We start from the raw sequence: 21,079 nt of genomic DNA on the forward strand, positions 1-21,079 counted from the left end.
GGAGGTGACGTGGTTCAAGGATGGGAAGAAGCTGGGCGCGAGCTCGAGGGTGCGCGTGGAGGCCACGGGCTGCAGGCGGCAGCTGGTGGTGCAGCAGGCGGGCGAGGCCAACGCCGGGGAGTACAGCTGCGAGGCCGGGGGCCGGAAGGTCTCCTTCCACCTGCAGGTTAAAGGTCAGTCTGCAGCAGAACATGATGGCTTTGGTGGATGCACTCTTGCTCTCAGCCACTGGTGACTCACCTCCCTCGATATAGGCATTCTTCTCTTCTCACCTGTAGCATGTCTTCTCTCGTTGGTTGCCCTTAGGTTGTGGAGCCATAGGTCAGTGTGCGTTCGAAAGGCGTGGTTTGTTCCTTACCTGCAGAGCTGATTTCTCCCAGTGAACCTCGGTCCTTTGTTGTAGCACTCCTTACAGCTTCCCCGATATCTCTTTTTCCTGGCCCTGTTTCTCCACCCCTTGATCAGGAGTAGACCAGATGTCTCCACCTACGTCCCAAGGATCCTGCTTTTGTTCCTTGCTGTGCAGTCTCTTGTGTGCATCCAGTACCCCATGAAAGTTCTCTCTAGCTAGGTTTTCCAAGTTCTTTGAACCTGGTGAGAAGAATTTTGGCCTCCTAATTGTTTTTGGAGTGATCCGAGTTTTACCGTGGGTTTTTCCAATGTAGTGGCGAGATGTTCTTACCTTTTTTCATGGATCTTGAAGGTCTGGCTGCACCTCCATGTGGAAGTGTAGATGTGAATTTAGGTGTGGTTGCCCCAGTGAATATTAAAGAGCAGAGGACTGGTAGAGAAGCTGGGGTCTGGCATTTTCTTTGTGAGGCGGTCTTGCTTTTCTTGACTTTGAAGAAATCACTGTGTATTGCTGCACTCTTTGAGTTTGAGTCATAAATTTGGAAATAGGAAGAAAATTAAGTGCGTGCAGATCATCTTAGAGATGGGTCACGCAAACAGCTCTGATGGGGAAAGTGGGAATCAGCTCTTGGCATTTCCCTGCAGGTACCATGTGTCTTTGTGGCCTCTGGGCACCAAGAGGCTTGTGAGCCAATAGAGCTCTCTGTGTAGAGTGCTTGGCTCTCCAAATAACCCTTCCACTGTCTCCCCTAGGTCTCCCGTGACCCCCAGGTTCTGCTTCCATCCACAGTGGCTCTGTGGTCCACTGAGAGGGTGGCTGCAGGTCTCCCCAGGGTGTCCACAGAACCATTTGGTATGTCCTTGTGGAGTGGTTTGCTGCTGTGTGTACCAAACACTGTGCATCTTTCTGACAAATTATTTGAGTGCAATATGACATAATTTTATGCAGCAAATTTGAAAAGTTTTGACAAGCTGGCCAATTCCTAGAAGACTGCATTAAAACTTAAAAAAAAGGAACAGGATCACTCAAACAGTTTTATAACTTTAAAGAAAGGTTACCCTGAGTTCAAAAATCTCATAGAAGGAAAGCTAAGTCCAGTATCTATAGATAAACTGTTCCACACATTCTGTAAAGACTGTTCAGAGCAATGCTCCTAGAAAACAGTGAGAGATGCACTCTCCAACTCAATTTTTCTTTTTTTATTAAAAAAACCCCCAAAATTCCAAGCAGGATAATAAAGAAGGTAATAGTGGTTAATATATTGCGCATTATTATTTTTAAATTAGCTATGCAGAGTGTAAGATATAGGCATTTAATTGTCCAAATATTAAACTTCTTTTCAATGAAGAGAAATAGTAGTGTAACTATCGCTTTTTAAAATATATGGGCTGGCCAAATAGCTCAGCAAATTACAGTGCTTGCAAGCAGGTGCAGGGGCCAGGGGTTCGATCCCCAGGCCTGCCATGCTGGTCCAGCCCCTGGGGTGCGCTTAGATGGCAATTGACACTGGGCGTGGTGATGCGTGCCTGTAATCCCAGCTCTTGGGAGGCTGTAAACAGGCGGATCACTATGAGTCCAACCTAGTAGTGAGACCCTCAACACCCTATAGACCCTTCCCTAAAAAAAATACAAAAGAAAAAAAATATATATTTGGTACAGGGTCTCACTAAGCAGCTTGGACTCAGTGATTCTCCTACTCATAGTTTCAGCCTCCCCAGTGCTGGGATCTCAGGCATGTGCCACCATGTCTGGTCTCAGTGGCTGGCTCAGCACACCCAGGGGCAGGGCCAGCATGGCATGTGGTAGGCGGCAGGTGCTTAGTCTGCTTAGCTATCTTGCTGGCCCTCAGTAGTGTAACTATCTATCTATCTATCTATCTATCTATCTATCTATCTATCTATCTATCTATCTATTAGATTATATATTGTTATATTATATATTTTTGTTTTTCCCTTTTTTCTTTCCTATCCCAGTTTCTCTTTCCTTTTGAAATTCTTCCATTTTACAGTATCTACTGTACATTTTGAATCTTACTTATTTTTTCAGCTTCTCACACTAGGGAGGGAATATAATGGTTACCATGTGCATCTGGTTTATTTCACTTATGAGTATAGTCTCGAGTTGAGTGCATTTAGCTATAAAAGTCTCCAATTTATCCTTCTTTATTCTATTGTAGAAAAAAAACACATTAAAAAAATCCTTTCCGGGGCTGGTGAGATGGCTCAGTGGTCTAGAGCACCTACTTAGAACAAGCTAAGCTAAGCAAAGCACAGGGACCGCGGTTCAATCCCTCAGCACCACATGCCAGCCAGCCCCGCCCCCTGGTGGGCTGAGCTGGCCACACACACACACACACACACACACACACACACACACACACACCCTAAATAAATAAATAAATAAATATTTAAAAAAAAATCCTTTCCTTGGTTGGTGGGCATTTGGATGTTTCCAAGATCTAGTTGTTACTGGTTGTGTTGCTGTAGACTTGGGTGCACATACATTGCTGTGGTATAATGTTTTAAATTCTTCTGGGAAGATACCCAGAAAGGGCTTAGCTGGGTCAAGTGGGACCACCAGTGCTTGTTTTTTGAGGAATGTCTACACTGATTCCACAGTGGTTGCACCAGTCTACACTCCTACCAACAGTGGAGAAGGGTTCCTTTTTCCCCACAGTCCTGCCAGCAATTGTTATTGGTTGATTTCTTTTTTTTTTTTTTTTGATTTCTTAATAATAGCCATTCTTTCCAGGGTGCAATGGAATCTGACTGGTGTTTTAATTTGCATCTCTCAAATGACCAGCGATGTTGAACATTTTCATATAATTATTGCTGTCTGTATTTATTCATCTGAGGCACGTATATTCATCTCAAATGACCATTTCTGGGCTGAATCTTTAAATTTGGGGGGTATGATTTTTTTGAGTTCTTTATATGTTCTGGATAGTAATCCTTTGTCTGAGGAGCATCAGCAAACATTTTACTCACATTGTGGGTTGTCTCTTCACTCTGATTTTTCTCTTGCTGTGAAAAAGCTTTTTGAAAAGATGAGATCTCAGTTGTTCATTCTTTGTGATTGTTATTTGGGTTTTATTCATAATGCTTTTTCCTACATCAGTGTCTTCAAGAGTTTTACCTATTCTGTCTTTCAGAAGATTTAATGTTTCTGTTTTAATATTTAGATCCTTGATCCATTTTGAATTTAGTTTAGTACATGATGAAAAATATGGGTCCAATTTTAATTTTCAGCATGCAGAAAGCCAGTTTTCCCAGCACAATTTATTGAAGAGGCTATTTTTCTTCCAGGGTATATGTTTGGCATCTTTGTCTAAGATAAGATGGCTTCGTATGTCTGGAGCTGTTTCTGCTTCTTCTAATCTGTTCCACTGATTTTGGGTCTGTTCATTGCTGATGTGATGCTGTCCCCTGCCTTGCCTTTGTTGCCCAGAATTACCTTTACTATTCTTGGTCTCTTATTGTTCCAAATGAATTTAGAGTTGTTTTCTTTAATTCTGTGAAATATGCTGTTGCAGTTTTGACCAGGATTGCATTAAATCTGTATAAGTTTTGAAAGTATGGCCATTTTCACTCTTATTTGTTCTTCTTACCCAAGAGCAAGGAACAGCTTTCCATTTTCTGATATCTTCTTCAGTCTCCTTTTTTAGAGTACTGTAGTTTTCAATGTAGTTTTCTTTTCTTTCCTTCTTTTTTTTTTTTTTTTTTTTGGCAGAACCAAGGATTGAACTCAGGCTCTTGCACTTGCCAGGGAAGCACTTATTCCACTGAGCCATCTCCCCAGACCCCTTAATGTAGTTTTTAATTTTATTGATTTTTGAGTTTGAGAAGAAGTGGTGTTAGGTCTTCTCTCAATTTTTTGCAGAATTCAGCAGTGAATCTGTCCGGGCCTGGGATTTTTTTGTTGGTAGGTTTTTAATTATATCTCTGATTTCATTGATCGATAATGGTTTATTTAGGATTTTTATATCTTCTTGATTCAGCTTTGATAATTCGTATGTATCTAGGAATCTGTCCATTTCTTTTGTGTTTTCCATCTTATTAGAATACAAGTAATCGGGGCTGGAGAGATGGCTCAGTGGTCTAAAGCACCTACTTGAAACAAGCTTGACAAAGCACAGGGACTGCGGTTCGATCACCCAGCACCACATGCCAGCCAGCCGCGCCCCCTGGTGGGCTGAGCTGGCCACACACACACACACACACACACACACACACACACACACTAAATAAATGTTAAAAAAAAAGAAAAACATAAAAAAAAAAGAATACAAGTAATCTACAAGTAGGTGTAGATTATCTTCTGAATTTCTGCAGTCTATTGTGATTTCACTCTTTTCATCATTAATTTTGTGGATTTGAGTCTTATCTTCCAATTGTTCTAATGAGGTCTCGCAGAAGGGTCTTGTTGCCACTGTGGTCATCAGTCTGAAGCACGCGCCCCTCACTGTTAAGGGGATACAGGGTTGGGCAAGAGAGGCACCAGCTCCCCAGTGTGCTTTACTCAGAACTTCAGCACGGTGGAGTGGGTGGGCTCTGAGCTCTGATTACAGAGCAGTCTTTTCAGGGAGAACTGGATGTCCACTCCAGATGGGAGAAAATAGGGACAGTGTAGAAATTTGCTTTCCTCTGGCTGTGGCTGTGGCACAGGATCAGCTTGTTGCGTGTTTGCATAGCTGTCATGGTGACAGTAGATGGTGATGCACATGCTCTCCTTGCTGTAGTGCATAGGCCAATGGCCCACAGTGGGGTTGACAGGGCCCGGGTGGAGAAGTCCTGGCTGTAGGGCAGGTAGGGCAGGAACTAGTTGTACATGTGCTCTGGGTGGTAGTGGTGCTAGGGTGGATGCTGCAGAGTGTGGCACAGCTGGAGGGCCTATTCCTCACTGTACTCCTCCTGTAGGAACAGTGTCATGGCCAGTGCCACTGTGCACCTTTGGGGGTCTTCCACTGTCTGTGGTCCACATACCTCTCAGACATACAGAACAGCAAGAGGTTGGGGTGGGTCGGAGATTGGGGTGGGTCCATTCTGAGACCTTGTCAGTGGCCTCCTGCCAGCCGCAGGGCCTGGCCTGGTTCTGCAGTGATGTGGGTGCTTATCAGGAAAGGGTCCCAGGCCTCTTTAAGGGAGAGCTCACTGCTGGTAGATGACAGGTGGCTGCAGTCGGAGTTTCTGGTTTTGGGGCCTGAGTCCATGCAGTCCTCCTCCTTACTGCCACCTGCTTTTGGATCCGTGGCAGGACTTCCCTTCTGACTTCCCTTTTCTGGCTGCTCAACCTGGCGGGGTTCCCAGCACATTAAAAACATCCCTTAGGGGCTGGTGAGATGGCTCAGTGGTCTAAAGCACCTACTTAGAACAAGCTAAGCTAAGCAAAGCACAGGGACCACGGTTCAATCCCCCAGCACCACATGCCAGCCAGCCCCGCCCCCTGGTGGGCTGAACTGACCACACACACACACACACACACACACACACACACACACACACTAAATAAATATTAAAAAAAAAAAACCAAACAAACATGCCTTAGTTATTGCAGGCTGATCATGTCCACAATCTCCCAAATGAGGAGAAGGCTTAAATAAATGAGACAAGTGGTATGATTTCTGGGCTCCAGGGAGTTCCAACCCTTTCAACAGAATTCAAAATGCTCTGGAGCTAAGACAAAGAACTTCTCTGGGCAGCCCATATTTATTGGTTTTCAAGCAAGGAAGGAAGATCCTAAAGGCAGCATGGGACTCTACCAGGACCTTGGGAAATATTTTCTTAAGAAGTAAATTATCAGGGCCAGGGAGATAGCCCAGAAGAATAGGCCCTTGCCTGGTAAATGCAAGGGCCCGAGTTTAATCCTTACTACCACAAAAAACAAACAAAAAACAGTAACAACAGAAAAAAAACAACAAAATTCATACAGTGTTATTTAGAAGAGATTTAAAAACCTCAGTGTTCACTCAAGTTAAAAGTGCCAGGCCAGGGATGGAGCTCAGAGATGTAGAGCCTTGGATGGAGAGACTGTAGGTTTTCTTCCCCACAGTTGAAATTCTTACACTAGTAATGAAAAGATTTACTAAACATGATGAAGGTTCTACAGAGAACAGCAGAAACACCCCACTTAACAGCAGTCCGGGAGATTTTCCATTGATGGAAGGTTTCAGAGGGCCTGCTGGTACCTGCTCCTGTTCAGCCCTGAACAGGAACTAAGAGGGCTGCAGGGGACAAGGACACATTGGGTACAGGAAGAGTGGGCTTCACAGGTGCCGTAATGAACTCCTCTCTACTGATGGATCACAGCAAAGAGTTGGAAAAGGACATTTTAAAATTTATTGCTGGCCTGCCTCTGATTTCATGTCTAATGAAACATCCTTCTGAGGGAGAGGGTAGTAGATGGTTCCCGGAGTCAAAACAGAACCTATAAGCCCCCAGTGAGTGTTAGGTTTTTCAGCGCCACAGAGAGGTAAGGAAGAAAAATGAAAGGCCTTTATTGATCCTGAGGACGTGGAGAGGATCACAGGAAGGTAAACAGGGGTCCTCTGGCCAGAGACAAAGAGGAGCTGGGGTGATATGGATTTTTGCTACTGGTGGAGTTTGAGGGGCTGATTTGAGCTTCTCTTGTGGTGTGGGAAAGGTGGAAGGAAGTTGTACTCAGGGCTGGGGTAGGGATGGAGGAGAAGGTGGTCCCTGGGGGACCATAATAATTTAGTAGTTTATACTCGGGCCAGAACCTATCAGTGAGATGCATGTAGATGACACAAAGCTGTCCCTTTCTGATGCTTGTCAAAGGCCACATCTTTTGGGGTATGTAAGAAGTGACAAGTCCATTCCAAAGGGTAGTGGAGCCTTTGTCCTCCTGAAGAAAGACGAGAACTTTGCTGTCCTGGACCCCTTCCTGGTGTAAGGCTGCTCTCATGAACACAGCTGGGTTTCAGAGCAGGTGAGGTAAAAAGGCAGAGGGGTAGAAAAGGAGGCTGGAGACTGCTCTGAGCAGAATCAGATGCCCACTTTCCTGTACCGCAGTAATAGCAGGAGACAGAAAGAGGTGGCTGTTGGGCAAATGGCATCTGTGTGTAGGAAATAAAGTCATATGTACCTGTACCACACAGACATCAGTCCAGATGCTGCATGGAGCCTGAGAAGAAGACGAAACCAGTTCTTAGCTGAGGATGTGGACTATTTTATGACCTCAGGGTAGTCAGATTTCTTAATCTAAATTCACTCACCACAAAAGACCTACTTCCACTCCCAGGAGCTTGATTCCATGTGAAGGGACATGAAAGGCAGAAAGGCAAGTGCCCAGCAGGGAACAGCACACACACACAGTGGTCAGAGCGCCTATATACAAATGATGCAGAATGCCTAACGTAAGTAGGAAAAGAGCAGATAACAGTGTTGAGTGTTGTGTAAGTTCACAGTATAGATGCTTGGGACCAACACAGTGAAGAATTGCTACCTCCCTCAGGCACCAGGAAGGACACAGCAGGTGTAGCTCCAAGTGCAGTGCACAGATCTCAAGGGTCCAGCCCTGTGGGAGCCTGTGCCCTCCACCAGCACTGGAGACTCCTGGTTCCTGAGGGGCAAGTGCGCCATGCCGCCTCTGCCGTCCTCCCTGGGGAGCCTGTGCTGGAGACTGACTCTGTCCCTGATGAGCTCCACAGAGCCTGGTAGGGCTGTGTGGGTAGATTGTGCTGCTCACACTGAGGAGCACTGGGGCTTCTCCAGAGCACAGTGAGTTAGAGCCACAACCCGCAGGTTCTGTTCTATAGTTGCTGGGTCTGGACCTTCCTGCCCTGCAGTCCCCTGGCCTGACCCAATGTCGCCATGTACCCTCAGAGACCAAGGTGGTGTTTGCCAAGGAGCAGCCAGCGCACAGCGAGGTGCAGGCTGAAGTGGGGGCCAGCACTATGCTGAGCTGTGAGGTGGCCCAGCCCAAGACGGAGGTGACATGGTTCAAGGATGGGAAGAAGCTGGGCATGAGCTCGAGGGTGAGTGTGGAGGCCAGGGGCTGCAGGCGGCAGCTGGTGGTGCAGCAGGTGGGCGAGGCGGATGCCGGGGAGTACAGCTGTGAGGCCGGGGGCCAGAAAGTCTCCTTCCACCTGGACGTCACAGCTCAGTGCCCGTAGGTACTACCTTAGCTTTGGGGGTGGTATGAGCCTGGCTGGTGACCATGGCAGAACTTGGCATTTTCCCAGTGGAGCTTGGTTTGGCACATCTTCCCTGTCAGCATGTGTCTGGGCCAGTGTGCTAAGGGATGGTGTCTGGAAGGCCATGTGACATCTGCCCCAGCACAGTCCTCCTGGTGCCTGTGGCTGATGTTAGCTAAAGCTCCCTGAATCATCCTCAACCCCAGGAGCTCTCTTCTCATCAGATGATTTGGTCGATGGACTCTAGGGTGAGGCAAAGTTCAGTCAGCCAGTCCTATGTGGAATCTTGAACACTGCATGGGGGATCTTAGGATTAGATATTTAGTTATCTAGAATATTTCGCCCACATTTCCTGTGGAATCAGTGTGTTCATGGCTTCATCTGGATCCAGGTTTCCACAGCGAACAGCAGAGAGGTAGCTGGGTACATGCTGTTCCTGTGTGAGGTTGGAGTTCTTTTTCCAGAGTAGGTACAGGGTTTCTTTTGTGTTCAGTGAGCGTACTCCTTTCTGTACTTGTTTGGTGGTACTCTGAATGGCACCCAGGGCCTGGTGCTTGGACCACTGCTGTCCATGGAGTTACACGCAGGCCATTCAGATGCCTCGTGCCACAGTTGCACTTGGAGTATGTGATGTACAGATTTAGAAATGGAAAGGAATAAGTAGCTTACGGTACTTTTGAGTTTGGATGATGGGATCTTTTTCACTCCAACAGAAACATGACACATCCTTCCTTACAGGCCCCCTTCACTGGCACGGGTGGGGTGGGCAGGGCTTCAGAGCAGAAGGTGCAGACGCAGGGACCAAGCTGATACTCTGAGTTGCTGGGTTAGGCTGAGGTCCCTAGGTCCATGTTGCTATAACACCCTCTAGACAGACTCACTCTAGTGAAATGGGAGTAGCTAGGGATGCATTGCCCAGTCAAGGTTAGTGATTTTAAGTTTATGGAGCGCAATGGAAATAAGAGTACATGCTTAGTGGTTTTTTTTTTTTCCTTTTTATAACAATTTCTCAACTGTGCAAAGGCTCTGTGTCTGTGGCTTTCCCAGGATCTCCTGGTGGGAACCAGGTCATGCTGCAAGGGCAGTAGCCTTCTGCATCCAGGGTTTATTTATTTATTTTTTTAAATGTATTTTGTGCAGGGTCTCACTATGCCACTCACACTTGTAGTGATCCTCCTGTTTTCAGCCTCCCCAGTGCTGTGATTACAGTGTGTGCCACTGTGCCTAGACTCGGTCATCCGCTCTGTGTGCCCAGGGACGGGGCTGGTGCAGCATGTGGTTCCAGGGATCGAACCCCAGTCCCTGCACTTGTGTAAGCAGGCACTTATTCCACTGAGCTATCTCACTAGCCCCCAGAATTTATTCTTGACATCCCACTGTCCTGCTTTGGTGGCTCTGGTCTCACTGTGGCATGCTTCAGTAAGCTGAGTCACTGGCTGGTAGGGCAGTGCTTACTTCATAGTGTTTCCCTAATGATTCTGTGGTCTGGGCTCCCTGGCTGACCCAAGAAGAGTCTGGGGCCAGCTTTCTTTCTAAAAAATGTATTTAGTGCAGGGTCTACAGGGTCTCACCATTCTCACTACACATATTGGACTCGTAGTGATCCTCCCATTTTCAACCTCCCAAGTGCTGGGATTACAGGTGTGTGCCACCATGCCCAGTCTCAGTTGGGTGAGGATCAAAGCCCAGTCCCAGTGTCTGCCTAAGCAGGGGCTTTAATCCACGTGAGCCATCTGGTCGACCCTCTGTTTTCCTAGTGGTAGCAGAACTGAATCTTCCTATAGCGGAGGCTGTGGTCCAGCAGGGGTCCTACATGCCACACAGCAGTGGCTGGAGCCCGCGTGGTCAGTGTCCCTAACCTGAAAATCTGAACTGCTCCAAGATCAGAGATTTCACCCTGAGTGCTGATGTGACACACAGGTGGAAAATTCTAGACAGGACACTGTTTCATACACAAAATTAAGAAAAACATTGTAGAAAATTACCTTCCACCTTTGTGTTTAGAAAATCAAAATGAGTTTTGTGTTTAGACTTGGCTCTTATCCTCCCAGAAAATCTTAGTATGTAAGCACACCAATATTTTGAAATAAAAAATCTTGTTCCAAGCATTTTGAATAAGATGCCCTACCTGTATGTGATACTGCACTGATTTGTACAGATGTTTGACTCCACTCTATTTCTAAGCACATCATTTTAGTAGAAGTGACATTGTTTTATGCAAGTAAATTTGAAAAGTTTTGACAAATTATATGGTTTCTTAAAAACTAGATCAAAGCCGACCTAAGAAGAAACAGCTAACACACAATATGGCTATACATTCTGTGAGAAAGCACCACTGGAGGCTCAGGTTTTCTCAGTGACTGAACATTAGCGAAGCCCAGAGGAGCTGGATGTGGTGGCACCAGCTGCAATCCCAGCACCCAGGAGGCTGAGGCAGGAATGTCACTGCAAGTTCAAGGCCAGCCTGCACTACATAGTGAATTCAAGGACAATCTGAACTACCTAAAGAGGCCCTGTCTCAAAGAAAAACAAACAACAAACCCAAACAAAACATAAAGCCAAGTGGCTCTAGTGGTAAATTCCTAAGCATTGTGTAAATTATTCCATATTCATAGAGATTTCAGAAAAAAGAGGCAAACTCTCTAATTTTACTTATGCTTCAATACTGAAATACATAACACTTATACATTAACACTGAAACATGGCCAGAAAGTAAGATTCACTTCAAGCCAGTGTACTATGACTATCAAGGTCCACTTGTCATTAGCAAGCTAGATTCAGCAATCTGTAACAGGGTCATTTGCAGTGGTGATAATCACAATTTAGGAATACACGCCATGTATTCCTGCAGGTGAAAATCAGTATAAAAAATAATTTATCTGACTAGACAAAAATAATGAAATTACTTCAGTAAAATGCAGAAGAAATTACTTGCTAATATTTAATACTAGCTATTCAGAAGTGTTTGACAAAATGTGTCATCAATGTGCTGTGAAATCCTGAACAAAATGCAAGCAAATGATTCTCTGTAAGGAGCACTGCACAAAAATGACCAAGTGAGGCCTTCAGCACACTGCCTTTGAGGTGGAGAGTGGCACAGAGCTGCCAGCCATCACCAGCATGTTAGGCGAATATCATACCACATGGGTAGGAAAAAAGTCCAGTGCAAACCCGTTTTGCACTGACATGCTTTTCCTCGTGTTAAGGTAAGGCACCCTTCAGTTCAGCCTCTGTCTCTTCAAAAGGCCCACATGGTGCAATTAGAGCACTCCTGTGTGTTAAATATGTCAAGCTTTTCAGGCTTTCGTCAATGATTGCTTTGTTTTTCCAAGTCATCAAAATGTGTACAAGTTCTAGAGACTGGCTGAGTCCTGCATGTCTATCATGGTACAATTCAATATGCCATCTTGCCCAGTCCTTCCCCAAACCCCTCAAAAACGACGATTTTATGATGTATTGCACACCCTCTGGGGAAATTTATCTTTAAATTTTGAGACGGTATAAGGAAAATTTGGTTGGTGTCTTATGAATAAGGTGACACCATTTTTTATTTTGTGTATTTAGAATGAAGTCATGAAAAACTTTATAAAGTCATCTTTGATCATTCCAACAAGAAAAAAACAAAAGAAAAGTAGAATTCACAGGTGATAAGATTTATACAAAAGATAAATTAATAGATGAACGTACTACACATGAAAATCCATATGAAGCCACTATTTGATCTAGTATTTGATGGATGACCACAGGAAGAACTACCCCCAGGTGTCCTGCTCTGCACAGTCCTTGGAGATTTCTTCTCCCCAAGGGGCAGATGTGCACATCACCACCTGAAGTCCTCCTTGAGGGGCCTGTGTGGGACACCCTGTCCTTGTCCTCAGACCAGCCTCATGGAGCAGATTGTGCTGCACATGCTAAAGGGCAGGGCAACTCCTCTGGGGCCACAGGTGCGGCAGAGCCCGCAGGTTCTGTCCTGCAGCTGCCTGGGCCAGGCCTTCTTCCTCCAGGTGGTGTCCCTGACCCCCATCTTCCCATATGTCCCCAGAGCCCAAGGCAGTGTTTGCCAAGGAGCAGCCAGTGCACAGTGAGGTGCAGGCAACGGCGGGGGCCAGTGCCACGCTGAGCTGCGAGGTGACCCAGGCCAAGACGAAGGTGATGTGGTTCAAGGACGGGAAGAAGCTGGGCACGAGCTTGAGGGTGCGCATGGAGGCTGCTGGCTGCAGGAGGCAGCTGGTGGTGCAGCAGGCGGGCAAGGCGGATGCTGGGGAGTACAGCTGTGAGGCTGAGGGCCGGAGGATTACCTTCCACCTGGATGTCACAGGTCAGTGCCTGTAGGTACCACCTTAACTGTTGGAGGTGGTGTGAACCTGGCTGGTGACAGACAGTGACAGACCTTGGTGGCGTCCCCCTACCCCTGTAGCTGGCCACGTATTCAGACAGAGTTGTGTTTAGACACCACATGGCGGTCAGTCACACTTGCATCCATGCCCCTTGTGGACCACAGTGGGCTGGGGTGCAGGCTGGGCCTTGTGGACAGCAGGAGGCTGAACCGGGCATGTGCACAGAGCCTCTTCTCGCTGACGGACTGGCTTCTTGCCACGGGCTGCTGGGATTCTGCCCCCGCTGCCAGGGTTTCTGGCCTTGGCTCTCTCCCCTTAGTCTGGGGACCCTGACCCTGCCATGGGGACCTGATAGTTGAGTTGCACTAAGGTAGCCTGGTGGGCTGGCATCCTGCCTCACCCCTCCAGGCTCCTTCAGACCTCCTGTGGGTTCTACCTGTGTGTTATACATAGTCCTTCTCAGGAGGATGGCAGGAGGGTCCTGCAGTCTTCACGGTGCCAGTTCAAACACCATGCTGTAAGAAAGAGGGTATTTCAGCATCTTTCTGGAAGTGTGGGTCCTGAGCAGTCCACACTATGGCCTCCTGGTTGGCCTTTCTCTGATGTGGTCTGACTACCCCTCAAGTTCATGTCCTCAAATGCTCTGCCAGATGGCACCTTGCGGTGATTTGCTTAGCCTCCCTCCTCCAACCTTGCCTTTGCTGGTGGGAGTCCTGATACCCTACCTTCCTGACTGCCTGCCTCCCTTCAGGGTCTGCTTGTGGGCTCGGACAGAGCTGGTGGTCCCAAGGGCTCCTCTTGGCTGACTTGCATGGCCCTGGACTCCACATAGAACTGGATGGAGAAGCTACAGTGAGGGCTGGCCTGGGGGAGTCAGGTACCCTGGTCCTCAGCTCATGACATTTAATTGTCCCCACCCCCAGAGCCGGAGCACCAAGTCCCTGAGAAGCCAGGTCGCAGGGAGCTGCTGGTAGTCAAGGAACATGAAGACATTGTCTTGAGTGCCACATTGGCCACACCCTCGGCGGCTGCGGTGGCCTGGCTGAAGGATGGTGTGGAGATTCGCCGCAGCAAGCGCCATGAGAGTTGCAGTGTGGGTGACACCCACACCCTGACTGTGCACAGTGCACAAGTGCTGGACAGTGCAGTGTACACTTGCTGTGCGGCAGAGAGGCGCCAGGACTTCCCTGTGCAGGTGGAAGGTGAGCTGGGTGTGGATCAGGGGCCTGGACACCCCAGTGTGGGTAGAAGGTCAGTGGGGACTCAGGGCATGGCTGACTCCCCTGTGCCCACAGAAGTGGCTGCCCGGTTCTCCAAGCCGCTGGCGCCCCTCACAGCGGAACTGGGTGGCACGGTGACGCTGTCCTGCGAGCTGACTCCAGCGCAGGCGGAGGTGGTGTGGCGCCATGGGGACATGCAGCTGCGACCAGGCAAGAGGATCCGGATGACAGTGGAGGGAGAAGTGCGCTCACTGACCTTGTCAGGGTTGCGCGAAGAGGACACTGGAGAGTACACCTGCGCAAGCCGCGACGGGCACACAAGTGCTTACCTGGATGTCCAAGGTAAGAGAGTCAGTAGAGGGGATGGAGACACAGGGCTGGCAGGGGGTGGGGATTCTGGGCGAAGGATAGGGTTCCCCAAGGGCTCCTCCAGCACACTCTCCTCCTGCAGCGCCTCGCGTAGTGAAGTTTACGTCGGCGCTGAACATGGTGGTGGCTGAAGAGGGTGGCGAGGCCACCTTCGAGTGCGCAGTATCGCCTGAGGATGCAGAGGTCGCCTGGTTCCGGGAGGGCGTTCCGCTGCACTCTTGTGGGAAGTTCATGGTGTCGCAAAGCGGCGCGTGCCGCTTCCTGACCGTGAAGCGCGTGGCCCTGGAAGACGCTGGCGAGATCACTGCCTGCGCTGAGGGCGCCTCCTGCTGTGCGGCTCTGCGAGTTCGAGGTAAGCCGCGTGGGGCGGGGGTGACTCGGGTCGGGTTCGGGGCCTTCTGGCTGGGGAGAAGACCCGAATCTGCGGGTGCTGTGGGGCAATCAGCCGCTCCCGGGAGGCCTCCTGGAGAAGCAGAGGAGGAGTGAAGTCGGCCACCCGCGCTTAGACACAGCGCTGCACTGGGAGAGTCGGGACCACACCACGAGGTGTGGTGCCTCGGGATTGTTTTGGATCCATCCCAGATTTGGGCGCAAGGGCGGGAAGGGGCGCTTTGAGCCGCCTGCTGCCGGAAGGGAACCACACCTGGGCCTTTTCCCTGAGTGACTCCCGCCTGGGCGCAGAGGCGCCGGTGCTGTTCCTGCGGAGGCTGGAGCCGCAGTCCGTGGAGGAAGGGAGCACCGTGACCATGGAGGTGGAGCTGTCTCGGCCCTGGCCCCAGGTTCAATGGACGCGAAATGCCGCTGTCTTGGAACCGCGCGACAATGTGGAGATCCACGCCCAGGGTGTGCACCACCGCCTGGTGCTGTGCCGCGTGGGCTTCGCAGACCGTGGCTTCTATGGCTGTGAGACACCAGATGACAAGACACAAGCCAAGCTCACTGTGGAGAGTGAGTGGGGAGCCATGGGAGGAGGAGGACCTGGGAAGAGGGGAGGGGAGGAGGTAGGTTGGGCGATGAAGGGTCACTGTGGGGCCTGGGTGCTGCTGGCCCCAGCCAGGGGGTGAGATCTTTAGGGGGGGACTAAGACGCTCATCTGTCTCCACAGTGTGCCAGGTTGCCTTGGTTCGGGGCCTGCAGGCAGTGGAGGCCAAGGAACAGGGCACAGCCACCATGGAGGTGCACCTGTCTCATGCCAATGTGGAGGGTGTTTGGACGCGGGACGGTGTTCGGCTGCAGCCAGGACCCACATGTCACCTGGCTGTGAATGGCCCGGTCCACAGCCTCACTCTCTCAGGGTTGCAGCCCCAGGACAGTGGGCTGGTGGCCTTCCGAGCGGAAGGTGTACATACCTCAGCAAGGCTGGTGGTTATTGGTGAGTGTCAGCAGGTGTCCTCTTACCAGGCATCCATGGGGCTCTGAAAGGCACTTAGCACTGTCTTCCCTTCTTTCTGCCCCTCAGAGCTACCTGTGACATTCACCCGCCTGCTTCAGGATGTGGTGGTGACCCAGAAGGAGAAGACAACACTGGAGTGTGAGCTGTCACGTCCCAACGTCACTGTGCGCTGGCTGAAGGTGCCTTCTCCCCCGCCCCCCCCCACGGGTGTCTGGATAACTGGGTGGGGCAGTGCTGACTAGGCTTCTGCCTTGTGCAGGATGGCGTGGAGCTGCGGGCAGGCAAGGCCATGGGCATGACTGCCCAGGGCACCTGCAGGCGACTTGTTATCTACTGCTGTGAGCTGGGGGACCAGGGCGTGTACATGTGTGATGCTGGTGGTGCTCAGAGCTCTGCCTCTGTCAGGGTACAAGGTGAGCTGGACTGGGCTGCACTTGGGGGATGGGACTAGGTGCTGGGCTGGGGTCACTGGCTGTGCCCGGCCTATTGGCACGACAGGGCCTCCCTTGCCTCCCAGGCCGAAATGTCCAGATTGTGAGGGCCCTGGAGGATGTGGAGGTGACAGAGAAGGAGGGTGCCACATTCTCCTGTGAGGTGTCCCACTGCGAAGTACCTGGCCAGTGGTTCTGGAAGGGCAGTAAGCTACGGCCAACTGACAACGTGCGCATCCGCCAGGAAGGTACGAGAAGGGAGGTCAGGGGAAGGAGAGAGGAGGGGAGGGGACCTGCCCTGCTGATGGAGGGGAGATCACTTTGCTGATGGTGCTGAATGACCTTGATCTCCAGGAAAGACATATACCCTCCTGTTCCGGAGGGTCTTGGTGGAAGATGAAGGGGAGATCAGATTTGTAGCTGAAAATGCAGAATCTCGAGCCCAGCTCCGAGTGAAAGGTGAGGGGGCTGAGAGAGGGTTTCAGACCTGACCGGTGGCCGGCTTGGGACTGGCCCATGGGACAGCATGGTCTTTGGAGGAAGGAAGGAAGGCAGCATCTCCTCTTGTGCAAGTGCAGGAGGGAGCTGTAAGGACTTGGGCCCATTTGGTGGCTGTGACCTATCCTGGGCTGTGTCCAGGTCTGGAGAGAGGGTGTGGGTTTGGCAAGCAGAGGCACAGTCTTTGGAGGGCTCCGACCTGGGAGAAGGGTTTGGGCTGTAGGGCACAGCAGGACCTAACCCCTTGGTGCCTGAGCTCTGGTGTAGGCTATATTCTTGGCTTGCTGTCCTGACACCCTCTGGCTGGCTGGCTACAGAACTGCCGGTGACCTTGCTGCGCCCACTGCGGGACAAGATTGCCATGGAGAAGCACCGTGGGGTGCTCGAGTGCCAGGTGTCCCGGGCCAGTGCCCAGGTGCGGTGGTTCAAGGGCGGCACTGAGCTGCAGCCAGGCCTCAAGTACGAGATGGTCAGCGATGGCCTTTACCGCAAGCTGGTCATCCACAATGTGCAGCCTGAGGATGAGGACATCTACATCTGTGACGCTGGTGATGTCAGGACCAGCGCCCAGTTCTTTGTGGAAGGTATGAGGTTCCCCAGGGGGTCCATAAGCCATGGCTAGTCCTGGAAGTCCTGGTACAGCCACCTCTGGGACATCCTGATAGCAGGGGAGAGGACTCCAGGAGGGCGCTTTCTTCCCTGTGAAACCCTGTGGTGACCGTGATACCTTACTGGCCACAGAGCAGTCTATCACCATCGTGCGGGGCCTGCAGGATGTGACAGTGATGGAGCCTGCGCCTGCTTGGTTTGAGTGTGAGACCTCCATCCCCTCTGTGCGGCCACCCAAGTGGCTGCTGGGCAAGACGGTGCTGCAGGCAGGAGCGAATGTGGGCCTGGAGCAGGAGGGCACGGTGCATCGACTGGCGCTGCGGCACACCTGCTCCACCATGACCGGGCCCGTGCACTTTACCATTGGTAAGGCACGCTCCTCTGCTCATCTAGTGGTCTCAGGTGAGCAAGGGCAGGAGGGGTGCGGGGGAGACATCTAAAGGCCTGTGGATAAGGTGTCTGCAGCCCTCACCTCTTTCCACCTGCTTGCAGACATCCCTGTCACACTGGTGCGGCCACTGGAGCCCAAGGCAGGCTGCGAGCAGCAGTCAGTGGTGCTGTCCTGTGACTTCCGACCAGCCCCCAAAGCTGTGCAGTGGTACAAGGACGCCACACCACTTGTCCCATCTGAGAAGTTCAAGATGGTGCTGGAAGGCCAGATGGCTGAGTTACGCATCCTGAGGCTTAGCCCTGCTGATGCTGGTGTCTACAGGTGCCAGGCGGGAAGTGCAGAGACAAGCACCGAGGTCACCGTGCAAGGTAGATGGGAGTGGGCCCTGGGGTGTGGGCCAGGCCAGGAGCACAGCACTGATGTTCTCTGTGCCATGCAGCCCGGGAGGTGAAGGTGACACAGCCGCTGCAGGATGCTGAGGTCACCGAGGAGGGCCAGGCCTGCTTCTGTTGTGAGCTGTCCCATGAGGATGAGGAGGTTGAGTGGTCACTCAATGGGATGCCACTGTACAAGGGCAGCTTTCATGAGATCACTCATGAGGGCCAGCGCCACACACTGGTACTCAAAAGTGTCCGACTAGCAGATGCCGGTGTGGTTTGTGCCAGCTCCCCAAAGGTGTCAGCCACGGCCCAGCTGGTGGTCCGAGGTGAGCCATCCTCTAAGGGTCTGTGGGACAGCACTCACTGCAGCAATCCCCTCACCACCTGTGCGCCCTCCCCACAGCAAAGCCAGTTGTGTTCTTGAAGGCCCTGGATGACATGACAGTGGAGGAGCACGGCATGTTGTCGCTGCAGTGTGAAGTGTCTGACCCCAAGGCCCACGTGGTGTGGTGCAAGGATGGTGTGGAGCTGGGGCCCGGTGACAAGTATGATTTCATGCACACAGCGGGCACTCATGGCCTGGTGGTACATGACCTAAGCCGTGAGGATGCCGGCCTGTACACCTGCCGTGTGGGCAGCGAGGAGACACAGGCCCGGGTCAGCGTGCACGGTGCGTGGTGTGGGTGTGGCCATCTTCCCTCCTGGTAGCACATGCCACTCTAAGCTGAGGGGAGCAGAAGGAGATGGGTGGCTTCCTGTTGTGGTCCTACGAGAGCCAGGGTGCACTTGGTGGTGGACAGTGGGGTGGGCCCTTCTCTCTGTTCCATGAGACATGTCTGAGAATTGGCATAGGTGAGGGCTGTCGGAAGGGCTCCTTGCTGGTGCACAGGCATGCCCAAGTCTAGAGTTGTCACTGCACCCAATCCTTCCTCTTGGACCTGTGGGTCCCCTCATTGGGCTGGTTTCCAACTGCAGGGCTGGTACACTGCGTCCTGAGCTCCATCCATAGAGCTCTCCAACTTTGGGCAGGTGGGGTTGGCTTGCAAGAGAGTGTGATGGTTGCTCTGGGTGGTCCTCATGCACTGCAGAACTGTTCTGGTGCTCTGTGGCAGTCCTGTGCTTGGGCCACCTGATGCAACTCAAACAGTCAGTCATCTGCACACGGTGTGGGCCAGACATGGCTGTCCCTGTGAGGATGGCTACCCTGGGTGTCAGCACTGTAGGACTCCAGGTGGGTCTGTACATGCTTGGGCCACATCATCCTTGGGCATCTGGGTGACAGCACGTGTCCTGTGGCCTACAGATCTGCACGTGGGAATCACCAAGAGGCTGAAGACAGTAGAGGTGCTGGAAGGGGAGACCTACAGCTTTGAGTGTGTGTTGTCCCATGAAAACATGGGTGACCCTGCCATATGGACAGTTGGTGGGAAGACGGTGGGCAGCTCTGGCCGCTTCAGGGCTAGATGCCAGGGCCGAAAGTACACGCTGACAGTGCAGGATGCTGCACTGGATGACGCCGGAGAGGTGATCTTCTCTGTGCGGGGCCTTACCTCCAAGGCCTCACTGCTTGTCAGAGGTGGGTATGTGGGCCCAGGGCTTGTATGAGGGAGGTCCTAGGGACCATCTCCTGCCCTGGTGAGCGCTCCTCTGGCAGGTGTGAATGCTCAGAGGCACACACTAAGAGCAGGGCTTTTGGTCACTCTGAGTGTTGCTTGCAGTGAGTCTCCAGGGCTCTGGAGAAAGCTGGGGTTCTGGGTTCCAGTTGGTGGCTTGACTGCCATTAAGGACCTGCCTTTCTGGCCTTGCCCTGGGACCAAGGGGTCCCTGGTGACTGTGCTCCTGGGGCTTGGGCGTGGCTGCACTGAGGCTGTGCCTCTGTGGCCAGGACTGTGCGTGGCTGGTGCTGTGGTGCCTCACTGCCGGCCATCTGCTTCCCCAGAGAGGCCAGTGTCTATTGTGAAGCTCCTGGAGGACCAGCAGGCTATGATAGGGGAGGACGTGGTGCTGAGCTGTGAGCTGTCACAGGCAGGTGCCCCTGTGCGCTGGCTGAAAGATGGGAAGGCCATCCGCAAGGGGCAGAAGTATGACCTGCTCGGCGAAGGCACACGGGCCATGCTGGTGGTGCGTGGTGCCTCGCTCAGGGACTCTGGCGAGTATGCATGTGAGACAGATGCTGCCAAGAGCATTGCCAGGCTTCATGTGAAGGGTGAGTGCCTCTGTCCCCCAGGATCTTAGAACTCTCAAATTGCCTTTGCAGCCAGCAGGCTGGGCCAGGAGAGAGTGAGCTGAATGCAATCTCTGCCTTCCTGCTTGGTTTCCCTCTGCAGAAAAGGCAAACCGGTTTACAGAGGAGCTGACCAACCTGCAGGCCCAGGAGCAGGGCACTGCTGTATTCACCTGTAAGACAGAGCAGCCGGCGGCCACTGTGACGTGGCGCAGAGATGCCATGGAGCTGCAGGCTTCAGGGAAGCATGTGGCTAGCCAGGAGGGCTTGACCCTGAGGCTCACTATCAGCGCCCTGGCACCAGCTGACAGTGGCATCTACACCTGTGACATTGGCCAGGCTCAGTCCCAAGCCCGCCTCCAAGTGCAAGGTGAGCTGCGGATGACAGTGGCAGATACCACAGGGGTTCAGACACTGCTGTATTTCAATTAGACCTCGGAAATGCTGAGGTGGCCAGAGATTGTCACTCTGCGTGCTGCTTCCTGCTGCTGCCTGTCCCCTGCCAACTAAGTGTGCTGGTTTCTGTACCAGCCCACTAAGGCTGCCTCTGTCTCTCTAACCCTTGCGGGTAGAGGAAATGTTCTGCCATGGTTCCAGCCTGAGCTATTCACATGCCAGCATACAACATAGCCCCAGGATATGGTGACAGCTGGGAGTCTTGGGTGCATCCAGGCCAAGCCATCAGTGTGCCTGTTGCTGGTGGCTCTCACCTGGGAGCCAGGG

At 51.6% G+C, this 21,079-nt stretch overlaps 1 protein-coding gene and 1 pseudogene across 10 annotated transcripts in view; one reads left to right on the forward strand and one right to left on the reverse strand.

Annotated features, from left to right (window-relative positions):
* Obscn (obscurin, cytoskeletal calmodulin and titin-interacting RhoGEF) overlaps positions 1 to 21,079 on the forward strand; it is a 94,148-nt gene that overhangs the window by 17,003 nt on the left and 56,066 nt on the right. For 3 of the 10 annotated variants that reach the window (XM_023707743.1, XM_023707744.1, XM_023707750.1), the window contains 18 exons: positions 12,547 to 12,822; positions 13,765 to 14,043; positions 14,137 to 14,403; positions 14,513 to 14,782; positions 15,112 to 15,378; positions 15,536 to 15,802; positions 15,890 to 16,002; positions 16,083 to 16,236; positions 16,341 to 16,502; positions 16,609 to 16,713; positions 17,070 to 17,336; positions 17,494 to 17,763; positions 17,854 to 18,120; positions 18,192 to 18,458; positions 18,536 to 18,802; positions 19,436 to 19,708; positions 20,072 to 20,338; positions 20,460 to 20,726. In XM_023707743.1, coding sequence (XP_023563511.1) covers positions 12,547 to 12,822; positions 13,765 to 14,043; positions 14,137 to 14,403; positions 14,513 to 14,782; positions 15,112 to 15,378; positions 15,536 to 15,802; positions 15,890 to 16,002; positions 16,083 to 16,236; positions 16,341 to 16,502; positions 16,609 to 16,713; positions 17,070 to 17,336; positions 17,494 to 17,763; positions 17,854 to 18,120; positions 18,192 to 18,458; positions 18,536 to 18,802; positions 19,436 to 19,708; positions 20,072 to 20,338; positions 20,460 to 20,726 — 4,305 coding nt within the window. Of the gene's footprint in view, positions 1 to 4; positions 174 to 8,188; positions 8,465 to 12,541; positions 12,823 to 13,764; positions 14,044 to 14,136; positions 14,404 to 14,512; positions 14,783 to 15,111; positions 15,379 to 15,535; positions 15,803 to 15,889; positions 16,003 to 16,082; positions 16,237 to 16,340; positions 16,503 to 16,608; positions 16,714 to 17,069; positions 17,337 to 17,493; positions 17,764 to 17,853; positions 18,121 to 18,191; positions 18,459 to 18,535; positions 18,803 to 19,435; positions 19,709 to 20,071; positions 20,339 to 20,459; positions 20,727 to 21,079 lie in introns of all 10 variants that reach the window. The other 7 variants (XM_023707745.1, XM_023707746.1, XM_023707748.1 and 4 more) reach the window with 7 other exon arrangements.
* LOC111814411 lies at positions 4,732 to 5,672 on the reverse strand (annotated as a pseudogene).

This window comes from Octodon degus, unplaced genomic scaffold (assembly GCF_000260255.1).
Source record: "Octodon degus isolate 3935 unplaced genomic scaffold, OctDeg1.0 scaffold00310, whole genome shotgun sequence".
Classification (NCBI taxonomy): Eukaryota; Metazoa; Chordata; class Mammalia; order Rodentia; family Octodontidae; genus Octodon; species Octodon degus.